Source organism: Amblyomma maculatum, chromosome 9, assembly GCF_055883805.1.
Source record: "Amblyomma maculatum isolate TAMU_Amacu chromosome 9, ASM5588380v1, whole genome shotgun sequence".
In the NCBI taxonomy this organism is placed as follows: domain Eukaryota; kingdom Metazoa; phylum Arthropoda; class Arachnida; order Ixodida; family Ixodidae; genus Amblyomma; species Amblyomma maculatum.
Window position 1 is genome coordinate 118,855,810 of NC_139352.1, and position 14,753 is coordinate 118,870,562.

Genomic DNA, 14,753 nt, shown 5'->3' on the forward strand with positions numbered 1-14,753 from the left:
GTGCGACAACCATTCCTGCTCTTGACTTTCCCGCCTTTTTTTTTTTTTTCTTCCTTTCTTTTTGACGGATTCGCGCGCGCTTCTTCGTGCTCTGACCATGGCATTGTCCGCAGATGCAAATAGGACCGCACTTACCGTGCTTACATGATGCCTCAAACCAAACGGCAACCGTATCAAGGCCGTGAGCGCTATTTCTAATTGGTGCTTTGTCCAACCATAACGAAAACATCATGCCTCAAATAAATCACTCACACCAGAAATGTCTCTACCTACTAGTCTCGTTAGTTTTAAGTTAAATTGGTTCACAGGAAGGGAAAGGCGCAGTAACTGTCACACTTGCTCTGTGGACACCCGAACCGCGCCGTAAGGGAAGGGAGGAAGGTGGGAATGAAAGTGGACAGAGAGAAAGAGGAGCCGTAGTGGAGGGCTACGGAGTAATTTCGACCACCTGGGGATCTTTAACGTGCGCTGACATCGCACAGCACACGACGCCTCTTCGTTTCGCCTCCATCGAAACGCAGCCGCCGCGGTCGGGTTCGAACCCGGGAACTCCGGCACAGTAGTCGGGCGTCTTACCACTCGTTAGTTTTGCGAACGGAAAACGAAGTTGGGCCAGGAACACTGCGGCCATCTGGTGAGGGTATGCTGAACACTAATATACCGAGTTTTGGTGCTGCTCCATAGAGAGCGCCAGTATGCCCGAGCACGAGCATTTTCAAAAAGCTACCGGATGTAATTTTTGTGTGGATGTGTATTTTGTCTTAAATGTGTCCAACCAATAATAATCACATTGAAGATATATTTTGTGTCCTAGGGACACTTTTCGCCATCTTTTGAGCGCATCAAGAATTACTATCCGTGAGCTAAACGTATAAACAGTGGCGGTGCTATAGTGCTAGTGCGGAGGCGCGGCTCGGCACCGCCAGAATGAGCAGAATAATTCGTTCTACGAGATCACACTTGCCAGTCAGTGGCACGATGCGCGCCTTTTCGCATCTTTCCACAATAATTCATTTCGCCCTCGCCCCTTCTTCCCTCTCACTGCCAAGCTGCACCCCCCTGAGCTCTGCACCCGGTGCGGACCGCACCCCCTCGAGACGCGCCTGCGTATAAAGCTGGGCTAGTTGGTTTCTAGGGTTTCTAGTACACTTGTGACACGCCAGAGCACGAAAAACACGCGGTAAAGGGCAGAACAGACCAACGTTACTAGAACAAACTATTGACGTTGGAACAGACACCAACCCCTTCTCGTCTATTCGTCCATGTGTTTTTCGTGCGCTGGAACGCTGGAACAAATTGAGCTAAGCGCACACCTAAGGTCAGTATGCCTAAAAAGGCGATACGCATTAGTGCACAACACACCACGAAGTTAATTTCGTTATCATAATTCGCTTTAGAGATGCTCAGGTCCGACCAATGTGTAGGCGAAGCGTATCGCTTCGCTCTGGCAGTAGCCGGCTGCTCCCGCGCGCGGCTCTGCAGCCCCATCCAGCTAATAGTTAAACACTGTCTCAGGATCGGCACAAGTGACAATTGACATTTCTTGTTACAGTAATCATTGTTAAGTATTTTAAAAAAAATGCTGGTTTTCGTGTCGCCGGTGGTGAGACTGGGTGAAAATCGAACTAGGCGCCTATTTACGTCATATGGTGACGTTTACTTCCTCCGTGAGGTTATTGGCTACGGCCTGTGCCGCCTGTGCCTGTGTGCCGCTGTGCGATTACAGACCTCCTAGTCGTACATCCGACGCGCAGTCCGACGTAACGGAGTAGCTTTTAAGCCTTCTTGTGTGAGACTGCTCGAGTGGCCTGACTTAAAGGATGAGTCTGTTTTGGACGCAGAACGATGCCCTGATTTCACTTGTTCGTGCTGAAAGGGCGTTGTGGGATTCGGCACACAGTGGCTACCGAGAGGCTGACACTCGGGCTGAAGCCTGGGAGCGCGTATTCAGCGGACTAGGCCTCTCTTCTTTGTCTCAAAGTACGTATTCCAGCAGCGCAAGCCCCTTATGAACGATTGCGTTGTCAGCGTGTTCCCGACGCAGTGCACGCTCACGCATGCATCTGCATTCGCGCGCGCGTGCGCGCACCCACAGTCACTATGCAAAACCACCACTGCGGCTCTCATAGTAAATGACATCTGAGTTCTTATGCGCAGATCGCGGCTGGCTGTCAGGGTCAGGGGCGATGGTCCGCGTACACGCGCAGGCAGCCAAGCTCAGGTGACAGCTAGGGTTCGGCACCGCGCTTCATGGCACGCAGATTACAAAATTGAAAACGGATTTCAAAGCAGTAAAACACGTTGTTGGGCTAGTTTGTGCATTGCATAAAGAAAGACTAACCAGCCAAGAAGACGCTCGCGAGTATTGTTATTTTGTGGCCAACTCTGCTTGGAGTCAAGTGACTCCACACTATTAATTAACAAATAATGAATAAATATTGAACACCGATAATGTTTCGTACGCCAATAGTGGGTATGACAGATATGCCTACATTTTCTAATCTTGTGCACGATACGCACCATTGTATAATGGTTTATCTTACTGCCTGCAACATATGCAAGCGTCTGCTTAAAGGTAAATTTTAAAAATAAATGCCTTTTTCTGGATTTTCTTTGAAAGTATACGGTGCCCGTCTCACGTAGTTCAATAAGCCTGAATTGCCATCAAAACTCCCTTTCCAGCCTCCAAGAACCAACTAAAATTTAATAGTAGAATACTCTTTACGTAGAATCAGACTGTGCTGTACACTAGAATGTAAAAGTTAACTAGCCGAGATCAGCAGGATTAGGCAGGGTGACATGGCTCAGTCAGTCCTTGTATGTTTGGGCAACTTTCCTGTTTCAGAGAACGAAGTGTCTAAAGGTACGTCCGACGGATCCATTCGATTCTCGTAAAGATACGGCGGACGTCGATATACAGGCTCATGGCTATATGCACGTCGAACGCGGCCCCATTCCGCTTGCTACGCGTGAATGGATCTCATCCTCTATGATATCAGCTAGCCGCGACTCTCGATGAGGTGCTACGAAGAGTGCATCCGTTCTAACATAGATCACGGTCTTCACTTAGGGTTGTGTACGGCAAACATCGCTGTCAAGCACATAGCTGCAGGCGATATGCTACGTACTGCACCAGCTCCACCAGCTGGCATCGAGATACGCACATTCACGAGCAGCTTTCGCTTCGCACTAAACTATCACCCCGATCTGCCCGTAATGCGAGCGAGCTATTCCTAGCATTTACGCTGTCTTAGGTCCTGCATCGACCTCTAAAGATCTAGCGCCGGCACAACACACACACACCTCGTCGTGCAGCTGAACATTCGGCAGTCCAAAGTATGTATGTGAAATGGCATTGTGCTCGTTCCTCACATGCAGACCGAGGAAACAGGATGTTTTTAGCTAAATTCTTCGTTTAAATTCTACCTCACAGCCGTGGCAGAAGACATGCCGAATCTACTAGAGGCCTGCACATCGACTCGTCGAGGCGAAGACCTACTGCACCGCACCGCAAGAGTGCACAACCGGAAAGCCGGAAGCGTGAATGATCCGAATTCCCTGTGAACAGCAATGTTCTTTGGTATATAGGGGATTACTAGACTAAAGTGCTTAGGCTGCATCTTTTTCTTGTCGTTGAAGTTTGCGTACATGTAGTTTAAACCCCCGCATGCTCGAGGTTAGCGTGACCCGACTGAACGGCCGCGCAGCTTTGAAACGATCGGGATCGATATGCATGCATCGCCGGGCTTAGGTACGCGGTAGAAAATGTGCGCTGCACATTTCGTTGAAGAAGCTGACTCTTGGAATTTTGCAGAGTGTGCCATGCAAGCGATCGTTGCTACAACCACGCATCCATGTTCCCACGGCTGGCCTACCCCGAGGCGCATAAATGTTCAACCGTGGACGTATCAATGATCGAAGAGAGGACAGATTTTCACAATATTGGGCGCGAAATCGATAGCTACCAGTGCTCAGTGTTAGAGAAATTCTGCCTTGATCATGCGCAATTCAGTGTTTCAGGTGTGGTCAGTAGCTATATAAGTTTGAACAGTTCGCCTTTCAAGTCAGCGGCGCCAGCGATGGATCGGCGGAGCGATTTTCCACGCTACACCGCTGTCTTGCTAGAAAGCCTATCTAGGCGGCGTTTGACATTCACCTGCTTTTTGTTGGCCCCGTAATTGAAAGCAACGCCTTCAGAAACGCGTTAAATGTTCAAAAATGTATTCTCTTCAACAGTTTCACTCCAGGCTGTCAAAGCAGGCGGACGTTGATAAAACAGTTGAGCACTCCAGTCTTTAGAAATCTGTACAATCACCTTCAGTTTGTAAAATTATTGGAATAGGTCACTTTCCGATCGCTGGGACATAGACCCTCATGACAGCGCTGTCACGTGAATAAGGACCACACCAGGCCGAAAGCTTGTCTCATATAACATAGCTAACCAAGGTATACCTTACTACAGCATTGTGTTGATTTTTATGGTGCCTAAGCGACTAATGCTGCCATGCACCAAGAACAAAATTTAATGTATTTATTTTGTGTGTAATGACTAAAATGTTCTTTAGGATGTAGCTTGTTTAGGAACATTTTAGGAAACCAAAAATGCAGGAAATTTGCACGTCTCTCCTAGGATCATGCTGGGATGGAAATGGATCTGTTGGAAATTGTACAAAATGTTTCCTCTTTTCTCGACTCTGGCGCATGTGTAAGATATGGTTTATTGTTAGTTCATCTCCACACTCCTTGCATATTGGTTTGTCCTCTTTCATAAGTATGAAGCTGTGTGTGAGGTTTGGGTATGTGTTTTGTGAAGATGACCTAAAATGTCCTCCATGTTGTGTTTTTGATTACTGCATGATTTCCATTCCTTAATGACAGGTTTGACAAGTATAGTTTGTAGTTTATTTCAATGTTTCAAAAATCCTGCCATTTCACTCTCACTTTTCTTTGTACAAGCTTCTTGGTATCTTCATGCAGCATATTCACCCTCTGTAATTTAGCATTGCGTCAAGGTAACCTGGTTATTTCTTTTCACCTTTCAAGACTACTGTCCCAATTTCATAAAGTTTCTGATGACAGGAACTCCTTGGAAGTCATAGAAATAAATGAGATCCACAATCATGAGCTATCTAGGGTATGCATGTACATGTCCATCGCTCAGTGGAATGGCGTCAGCACGCTGTTAGAACAGGTCTTGAGATAACAACAACCATTGTCTGAGGTGGTCCTTTAATGGGCATTGAAATGCTATGTAACTACAGGTACTGATAGAACTCTTGATCATGTTATGTGATGATGCGATCCTTGCATGAATATAGGTATACATTTCAGAATCTGCAGTGCACCACTTGACCATTTGCCACCAGTTTGTGTGAAAATGTATTTTTCATGCATGTTAACCAGTGTTTAACAGATGACCCCTGTGCACAAGCCAAAAGTGCCACGAGCCAAATGTCACGAGGCCACACGACATGGTAGGAGTTGTTAAGCCAAGCTTACAAAGTTATATTTGAAATATTTCATCTTCAACGTTTCAGCTCCAATTAAGAAAGGTTGAGGCTTACAGAGGTCTATGCCAGGTTGTCTATCACCTAACAGGGCAGCCTACGACCGTATGCTAATGAGTATATCTGAGATAACAGACATGAATTAAGGAATTAGTAGTAATGTTTGTAGCAAAGGGCATGTAAATTAACGAGAATCCACAGTGGGATCTGCAGACAAGAACCATTAACGCTGGCACACCATACCCTTACAGGTGGAGATTAGGAGTCTCCCTAATTTTTTGTCTGCTCAAAGCTTGTCATTTCCTTCGTTCTTCCAGATGAGGAAGATGTGAAAATGATAGCATCGAAAATTCCAGAGACCATCGTTAACAAGGATGCTGATCCCAACAACGTAAAAAGGAATTTCAGAAAAGATGGGTGACTAGTAATGCTGGCAACAGTTGAAGTTAAGTGGAAAGGCATGAAACTGAAATGCAACATATGCAGAGATATGTTGCGAGACGACCAGTCTGTGGTGTGCGACATCTGTCTCCGTTAGTTTCATCAAGTGATTGGCCAAAGCAGATGGGGCTTGTGGTTTTGTGATAAGTGCAGTGTAGTAGCATAGATGCAACCTTGCCCATTAATAATTGGAGTGGAGTAAGTGCATTGTTTTGTTCATGGTTTCCATGAAAACATTATGAGAAATTTTTTCCTAGAGAATGTTTGCTGAAATGTGAATATAATGTGCAATAAAACTAGTGTTTTCTTGCTGCTTACTTTTCCTTGTATACATTAGTTCTGTGAAGAAAACCACAGGCTAGAAAGAAATGTAATGGCATGCATTTTGATACTTGGCCCCGTTGTGCTGGCTCAGTAGTTAGAGTGCTTGGCTGCTGAACCCAAAGATGCAGATTTGGTTCCAGCCACAGCAGGGACATTTTAATAGAGGCGAAACAATAGGCCGTCATGCACCGTGCGGTGTCAGTGCATGTAAAAGAACCCCAGATGGTCGAAATTATACCGGAGCCCTCAACTATTGTGTTCCTCATAGCCGTAGTTATTTTGGGATGCTAAACCAGATATATATCACATCATACTCTGAGTAAGATGCTATTCATGGTCAGTTAATCATACACTAAATGATCAATTTTTTTTCTGCATGGTACAGCAGCTGTTGTACAATTTTACTTTAGCCTTCATGAAGAATATCACACTGGCTCCACATGGCCTTCTGTTGACCCTTGATATGCGTCACAATCACACACCCGAGTATGTATTTGTCTAAAGGCACCTATGCATGCAAGGAGGGGACCGTTACTTTCCACTTGTCAGAACTGAAATGCATGATCCACATCATTTCTGTAATTCAACTGCTTGCTATTTGAACTGTCCAGCATTGATGCAAGTTTCAAAGAACTGCAATTAGCAAATTAATCTAAGCAGCAAACCATGCCAAGAACTGCTTCGGTTTCATCTTTAGCAACTGTTTGGGAACTAAAATTAGCCAAATGTTGCAAAACATAGATGAGAGGTTACAAAATCTAAAAAACAATGCAGCCTACCTGTGGCATGTAGGGTTTCACATCCTAAAGTGACATATGTAGCTATGAAGAATACCGTAGTGGAGAGCTCCAGACTAATTTGACTGCCTGGGCTTTGTACTTTGAATTGACATCTTGCAGAAAACAGAAGCATTTGCATTTCACCTGCACCAAAGTGCGACTGCCATCACTGGTATTAAACATCACGACCTTGGGGCAAGTAGCCTAACGTGCCACTAAGATGTCGCAGCGTGTACGTACATGCTATACATGTCAACCTTTCTAGCATTAAAGCTGTCACATGCATGGCAGATATTCATGTTCAGCTTTGGACTGACAAGTTTAAAAGTGTACTATTTGTGTTTATCTAGCATGAAAAACAAAGGAAACTAAGGAAAAACGAAAAAAAAAATGAACATAATATGTTGAAAAAGCATTAGTCATTAACACATAAAGCATATTCGTTCCTTTATTAATGATAAAGTGGCCTTCAACAATAGTACAAAGCCTGAACATTTAGAAAGGTGCTGTGCCAGGCAGCTATTTTACAGAAACCTGAACCATTTCACCTGTAGTAATACGCATCCCGGCGGTGTGGGCTGGGCACTTATTTTTCGGTCCACTCCAACATGCGAAAACTGCATCGTGCATTCCCATTTTCCGAGTTTTGAGCTCTGTAGTACAGGCTAACAAATTGTCGATGACTTATTTTCGTCTGATTGTTGCACAGCGCGTGTAAATAAATTACCACTGCACCTAATAAACACTGACATGCACGTGCAACATCGCCGATCATAAACGGACACACTGATGTCCGTCCGGACATCGGCGCACTCATCACAGCACTCTTCGTAGTCTCACACAGCACTCTAGTAGGACGTAATCCGTAATCACAGCATCTCACGGTAAGCACAAACCACACCTCCAGTTGTACAACAAACACGAATGACGCGATGCTTGGGCTAGAGACACGCCGGCGGTGCCCAGCTTTTTCAGCGCCGCTTGTACTACGTAGAACTTGCAGCACCAAACCTCAATGCGAGCAGAAAGCGATGCGTTACGTGACGCATCTCATCACAGATGGAAGTGAGGAAACTTTGAAGAATCAAAACTACATAACTACATAACGACCGTCGTAGACGTTAATCCACATGATAACGAGGGCCAAATGAGCGGGCGTGCGGGCCGCGGGCTGGCCGTCAACACCGCGATTACATGCGCTTGCGCTCTGGTCGTGCTTGCCACCCTGCCGCGGTCCAACTCACGTAAACCTATCATCATGCCATCACGTAGTATATCACCCATTCTAGGCACTATTCTTGCCACTGTACTATTCTTTGTAATTTCACATTTCACGCATGCAGTATGTAGTGCATACTTCTTACACCTCGCACGTAGTACACCTCATACCAACTTCGATTTGGCTACATATGGCTACCATGTTGTTGCTACAACCACATCTGAGTCCGGCTTTCCCGACGGATCCCAAGGCCCATATCGGAGAAAAATGCGTTGGGTCCGTCGGAAGAACCCTACCGATCGGGTCCGTCCGCCGTACCTCTGAAAAATATTTCCCGGATCCGTCGGACGGATCCCGAAGAAAAACGCACCGGGTCCGTCGGACGTACCTTTAAGACCATTGATCGGGTCCGTCCGACGTACCTTTAGCCACAGCCTTCAGAGAAATGATATTTACGCTCCCTTAGGTGAAATGAACATGATCGTTCGGCGTTGGAAAAATCTGCGGGATACCTTTGCCAGAAAATACAAGTATGTAATGAAGAAGAAGGGTGACACAGCTGCTGTTAGAGCATCATCACGATGGAAGCATTTCAACAGCATGATGTTTCTTCGGGATGTCCTCGAGCCTCGTCGGCGGTACGAATAACGATTCTTAAAACTGTCCTTTTGCTGCACGACAGTGGCATTGACAGCATTTTGGGAGTGCCCTAGAATTGTTTCTTTTACTTTTTTCATATGCATTAATCTCGTATCTTGTCATATTTTTTCCTTTACATGCATCTTTTATTGGTTGTGCCAGTATGCTGTGTGATGTAAGTGCATGGTAAAGAACCTCAAGCGGTCTAAATTTACACTGAGCCTTCTACTACAGCATTGTGTATAGCCAATATATTGCTTTGGAATATTAAACTTGCTTACCATTCCATTCATAATGTCATGCATTAATTAATAAAGTTTTCGTAACCATATCTAGATGCCCACTAAGTGAATAAATTGCAGTTTTCAGTAACATTATGTTAACATGCTGTGGCATTGGAGCACCAAGTGCATGGAATCATCAGAGCATATAATTGGAATCTGTGCTCCACGGGGTTGCAGCATGTTCAAAGGGTTACAGCAAGCTTTACTATGAATTCATCTTTAGGTTTAGAAAGTGCTAGCTTGCAACAGAGAAGGACAGATACGCTCAATTAAGTGCTTTTCCAACCTAATGCTTTCTAAACCTAAACATTGTATACCAACTAGCCCCACAGTTGTTCTTCTGACCATAGATTCATGGTGATACACATGAGGGATGTCCCCTTAAGTGTTTATTGAATGCTTTAGGACAATTTTAAGAAAATTAAATTGCCAAGGAAATGGCAGTGAAGGTTGAAGTGGAGCTTGTTGATTCTGATAAAAAAAAAAAAAAAAGGCATTTCGCAAAAACTGTGTATGCATGTGAAAAAAAAAAAATTAACTCGAGGAAAAGAAATAGGAGGATTTGAAGCCGAAAATATTGTCGAATAGTTCACATGTGATGCTGGCTGGTTGAGGAATTGGTATTATGTGACTTGTAGAGGGGAACCACGTTCCCAACTTTTACGTCTGCACAAATTTCATCTGTATTGATGCACTGTTGAAAACCTGGAGACAGAAATAGGGATCAGACTTGGTTCTTTTTATAAGCTTCACATTATGCTTACACCACCAATGGCAGATATCTTTAAAAAACTCATCACATTATAAATAGCACAGGTACCACATTGTTTAGTTTCAAGGAGAGGCTGAGGAGAAATTGCAATTGGTCTGTACAGATTGATTGCTCAACTTTTTGGTGAAAGTGAGCTTTGATAAGTTGGGAAAGGCCGCAGTAGAGGTGTCATGCACCATAGCAGGCAGATTTTACAAGCAAAGTGCTCGTGTTGACAGAATTTCAGCGTGAGCTCTAGAGGCAAGGCTGCATTGCTTCCCCTCCAAAAATATGATCATTTGCTAAAGATGTTGCAAATTTATATCTAGTGGCAGGGAAATCTGGAATCCAATTTTTTTTTTCAGCAATACATGCATTTTTCATTGCAATATAGATATCAGCATACACAGAAAGAGCCATAAAAGGTTAAAGTTTTTTTACTAACAAAAAAATTCGGGTGAATCTTCCAAGCCAAGACTATAATGTAGACACTGGGTTTATTTCTGATTTTAGCACGCTGTTCCAGTCAAGTCACTATAATTAGTCTTATGTTTCGTGCACCTGGGTTGTTGTGCAGTGCAAATTTCAGCCTCATTTCATGCCTTTTTTTTTTTCTCATATTTCATGTTCAGAAATTTTGAATTGCCATGATATTAATTTGATGCAGGCAATGCCCTTAGGTGTTGCTAGTGGGCTTATTTTTCAGGAAGCTGAAGCAGCTATTGTTCAGCACTAGTTTATTGCATCCATTCCCTTTAGGACCAAAGCCACTGAGCGAAACGTGAATGATCTGATTGAGATCAAGCAAGAATGTGAAGAACTCGAGGAGAGTGGTGCATCGCAGCTCCTTCTGGCAACTGTGTCCAGCAATACGGCCACTAGTCCTGCTGGCACTACCACACCAGTTACGCATTACACGATCCATGCAATGCCATCTTCTCCATCAAACTCCTCTGCTGGTTCAGCACAAGGCTCACTCCATCCTGAAGACAACTCCCTTTCTCTCAGAGAAGCTCAGAGTCCATCTCCTGCCTGTGTTCTGCCCTCCTCTGAACCTGCTTCTGCTGACCCTCCTTTCTCACCCATCACCTTCAGGGCTGGGCATGCAACAAGAAAACGAAGTCATGTAGATGCATGTATTGCCAAAAATGATAAGCCACGTGTAGCAAGGACGACACAGACAGAACACTTTTTGTTATCGCTGGCAGACCACTTGGACCAAGTGCCTGAAGATTTGAGGATTTACTGCCAAATTCATTTGCTTGATGTGCTGAAACAGTACAGAGGGGGCAGTGTCCCCACCAGATTGCTTCCGCTCCCTCCACTCAGCAACATGGAAAAGTGAAATCTTGCAGATTTCTTTAGAGTGTAGGACTTTTCCTACGCTTGGAAAACTGCTAGGTTGTGAATCGTCATATTCTTTTTACTGCAGAAATAAACATTATATACAAACAGAAGGCAGTCTTTTGATCAGTCACACTTGCGTGCAGTGACTACTGTGACTCCTGCTGAACTATACCATTACATGTGTAGACATGGGGTGGGAGTAGAGCAGCAAATAGGCTATGGTGCTTAATTCTTTAACATGCAAAAAATTGGACAGTTTTGCAAATATCATGCATACATCAAAATTGGATATTCAAAAGCTGTAATTAACACAACCTTAGCTTGACATTTGCAGGGCATCCTGTTGCTGCAAAAATTTCATTATCATTAAATGTGCTCTAAAGCAGGAGAAACTTGTGAGGTACAATGGTACAAGTATGGAACTGGAAAATGTTACAAGTTGTTGGTTTATTATCATGCAGCCTGCATGCATACACATCACTGTTGACAATCAGCCAAAAAAACAAACAAACAAGAATATGGCAAAGCAAACAACATGTAAGGGCTGGCAAGTAACCGTGAGGTTTATGGTTCTTGAAATGTTCCAGTAGTTCAAACCGAGATCTGTGCTCTGTTTCATGTAATAGTGTTGTCCCTTTCACAAGAGCTTTCATCCAATATTAGCAGGTGGAATTGAGGGAGAAATTCACAGCAGCTAGATTGGAAAGTGCCTAAACGAACGGGAGAGAATACTGCAATCAAACTTTTATATTGCAACTTAGGTGTGCTCTGTAAAGACTTTTTGTAATCTAATACAGTGATGAATGCGCTGCACAATATACTACAAAACTGGAGAGGTTGCTGGGCTGGATGGAATTGGTGCATTGAGCAATTTATGGACATTTCATTAATGGTGATCTTTTTTACTTTCATTTTACTGATGCGGTTACAGCTAAGACTGCTGGGTTGTCTTAATCATTTGCTTACATGACATCATAACATATACATGGCAGTGCTCATCTGAGTTGCATGTTCTGTTTCTCCTCCATATGTGTTACATGCATGCATGTGCCACACAGTAAAGGCTTTACAGTTCAAAATCTGGAGCACGGAATGCTACTAAACTTTATCACTATGTAACATATCTAGTGACATGCTTAGGACTACTCAATACATGCGTGAGGAGAGGTCATAAGGCACTATGGATAGTTTACTGCGCAGCCATTTGGCAGCACATCTGTTGGCTGGTGCCCATAATCAACAACTTTGTTAAACTGATCGCGCTTAGCATCCTGAAACAGTACTGCCAGCTACACTGCATGCCATATAGTAGAAAGCTCTAAATTAATTTCAACCTCATGAAGTTTTGAAACCACCTATTTAGATCAATCAACTTTCATGTACTAAGTGACATGGAAGAAATTGCATTTTATGAAACAATATACAGCTAGTGACATTTCTTTAACAAGTATGAAACTGTATAAAGAAGACCTTGCCTCCCCAAAGCGTCTGCGATAAACCATACCTCAAAAAGGCTGTGCTGGCTCTAGGGTATCCTGCCAAAATGCATTTGTTCTGTGTCCAGTGCAAAATGTTATCAAAAATATTTCTCCTCAAAGAGTTGAATTTCAGAACAGATACATGTTAATTACTGCTGCCCACTACAGACAATCAAAATTGCCTTAATTTTAAGAAACTTCAGAGGTAGCAAATTGCTTTTGAAGCCTGGTTGTGCCCAGCGTGGGCGCTCAGTATATCAGCGGTGCTATTCACCCTTCTGAAGCGGATATAAGTAGCGTTTTTGCTATATTCTGTAATCTGGTGCTGAAACGCACAAGCACAATTGCACTTTTCTATGTGTTTGATGCACCTTTAAAATAAATAATGATAATGCAGCTCGAAATTTCAATATGCTTTCTCCGAGGTGCACTGCGTACTGCCACTTTATGTGCACTGTGGCTCCTGTGCAAAGATATGGAAAAGCTAGTGAACCCTTTCAAGTCTATTTGTCTTTTAGGTTTGCAAATCGTGTGTTAGCGCCTTGGTAGGTTGTGTGTAAATAAGTGTAGTGATTGATTCTAATAAATTTATGCATTTACTTCTGGGTAAGTTTTGGTTTAAGTAACCAATTCTAATAAAACCTTCCTCACGCTTAGCCATTAGGCACACATAATCACTTTCTCAAGTACGAAACACTTTATTTCAGGGCAGCACTATCTCGTAAGCCTAGCATATTCTTCCTAGAAACAAACAGCCAGAGCTCACTGGGCTTTTTTATTTTCCACTGTTACCGAGAAGAGCGAATAACCCCATCGCTCAGCACAACTGGGCTTTGCACACTTGAAAACACAGCCCACATATGCACGCCCAGTTTTTATCACCCAGAGAGCGAGAGTTGGGGTGCGAAGTTACGTCAGCTCCTGTACCCTCAAAGCTGACGAGCACTGGCTGGTGCCAGCAAACACAACACCGCCTCACGGCTGTGGTGCCTAGAGGGTCACCATAATACAGCCGCGCGCCTGCTCCGGCAGTCTTCAGAGCAGCCTAGTTACTTTTGGCAAAGGCGGTACCTGTTTCACCTACGCTTTAGCTTGAAGTTTCCAAGCTTGAGCAGTTACACTTGTTTTTAGCCAACGAAAAGTATTGATTCTAGTACATCATGAGCATATACTTCCTCAAGCTCCTCACTAAAGCCCAACAAGAGCAAGTCTTCCCTGATTAGACGCACATTCAGTTGGAATGGCTACACACTCTGGAAGGATGGCCAAGAGATCGTTTCTCATTATTCGATCTGTACTGCTCCAGCTTTAGACATGGACTATTCTTAGTCACATTTACTGTTCAGGAGAATAAACCAGAATTAAAGCAAACGGCAGAAAACAGAAGCTGAAAAAAGAAGCCATTAGGCATTTTCACTGGCTTAAGTAATTTTTCTTGTAGCGACTGCACCTATAACAATAACAGCACATAATAAATGAGAATGATTTCCTACAAAAGGAGAAGCTGCACACAGTACACAGATTGCAAAAAAAAATATAATCGATTCACAGTATGAAGATTAATAAGTTAATATGGTGACAGCATTACCATGCAGTGATCTTGGTTGCTCTGTAGAAAGGTTTTGCAGCTGTGACTCCCTCTTAGCATCAGTCCTAACTTAGTGGGGATTAGCACTGTCGCCTAAATAAAAAAGTCGGTTGCAATAACATGGCTTTGGAGAAATTTTTCTCCCTAAAAACAAATTTCTGTTATATCCACCAGCACATAAAGCGAGCAGATATACAACTTGATAGGTTTTCTATATATAGTGTGATTATAAAAAATAGAAGGAGCAGATAAAGGATAGTAATCGCGGAAGGCATGACGGGCATGATGCCCATGTTCACTTCTCTACACACGCAGGGGGAGATGCAGACAGCGGTGCAAGATAGGAGGGAGGAGGGGCGAGAGCTGTATAATATGACTTACGAAGATACTTTGTTG

The 14,753-nt window shown here is 43.7% G+C and overlaps 1 protein-coding gene across 1 annotated transcript; it reads left to right on the plus strand.

Moving 5' to 3' along the window:
* Window positions 1-1,707: 1,707 nt before the first annotated feature.
* On the plus strand, window positions 1,708-11,401 carry LOC146180230 (uncharacterized). The gene is made up of 3 exons (XM_084579440.1): window positions 1,708-1,980; window positions 8,737-8,908; window positions 10,704-11,401. Exons 1-3 carry the CDS (start codon window positions 1,821-1,823, stop codon window positions 11,287-11,289), a joined length of 918 nt encoding a protein of 305 aa, XP_084435566.1. The 5' UTR covers window positions 1,708-1,820; the 3' UTR covers window positions 11,290-11,401.
* The last annotated feature ends 3,352 nt before the right edge of the window (window positions 11,402-14,753 follow it).

Excerpts from the sequence above, each read along its gene's own strand:
- LOC146180230 (XM_084579440.1), top strand. The coding sequence starts at position 1,821 with ATGAGTCTGTTTTGGACGCAGAACGATGCCCTGATTTCACTTGTTCGT. Across the intron at positions 1,981-8,736 it reads CCTCTCTTCTTTGTCTCAAA|GTGAAATGAACATGATCGTT; the intron begins GTACGTATTCCA and ends ACGCTCCCTTAG. Across the intron at positions 8,909-10,703 it reads GTCCTCGAGCCTCGTCGGCG|GACCAAAGCCACTGAGCGAA; the intron begins GTACGAATAACG and ends CATTCCCTTTAG.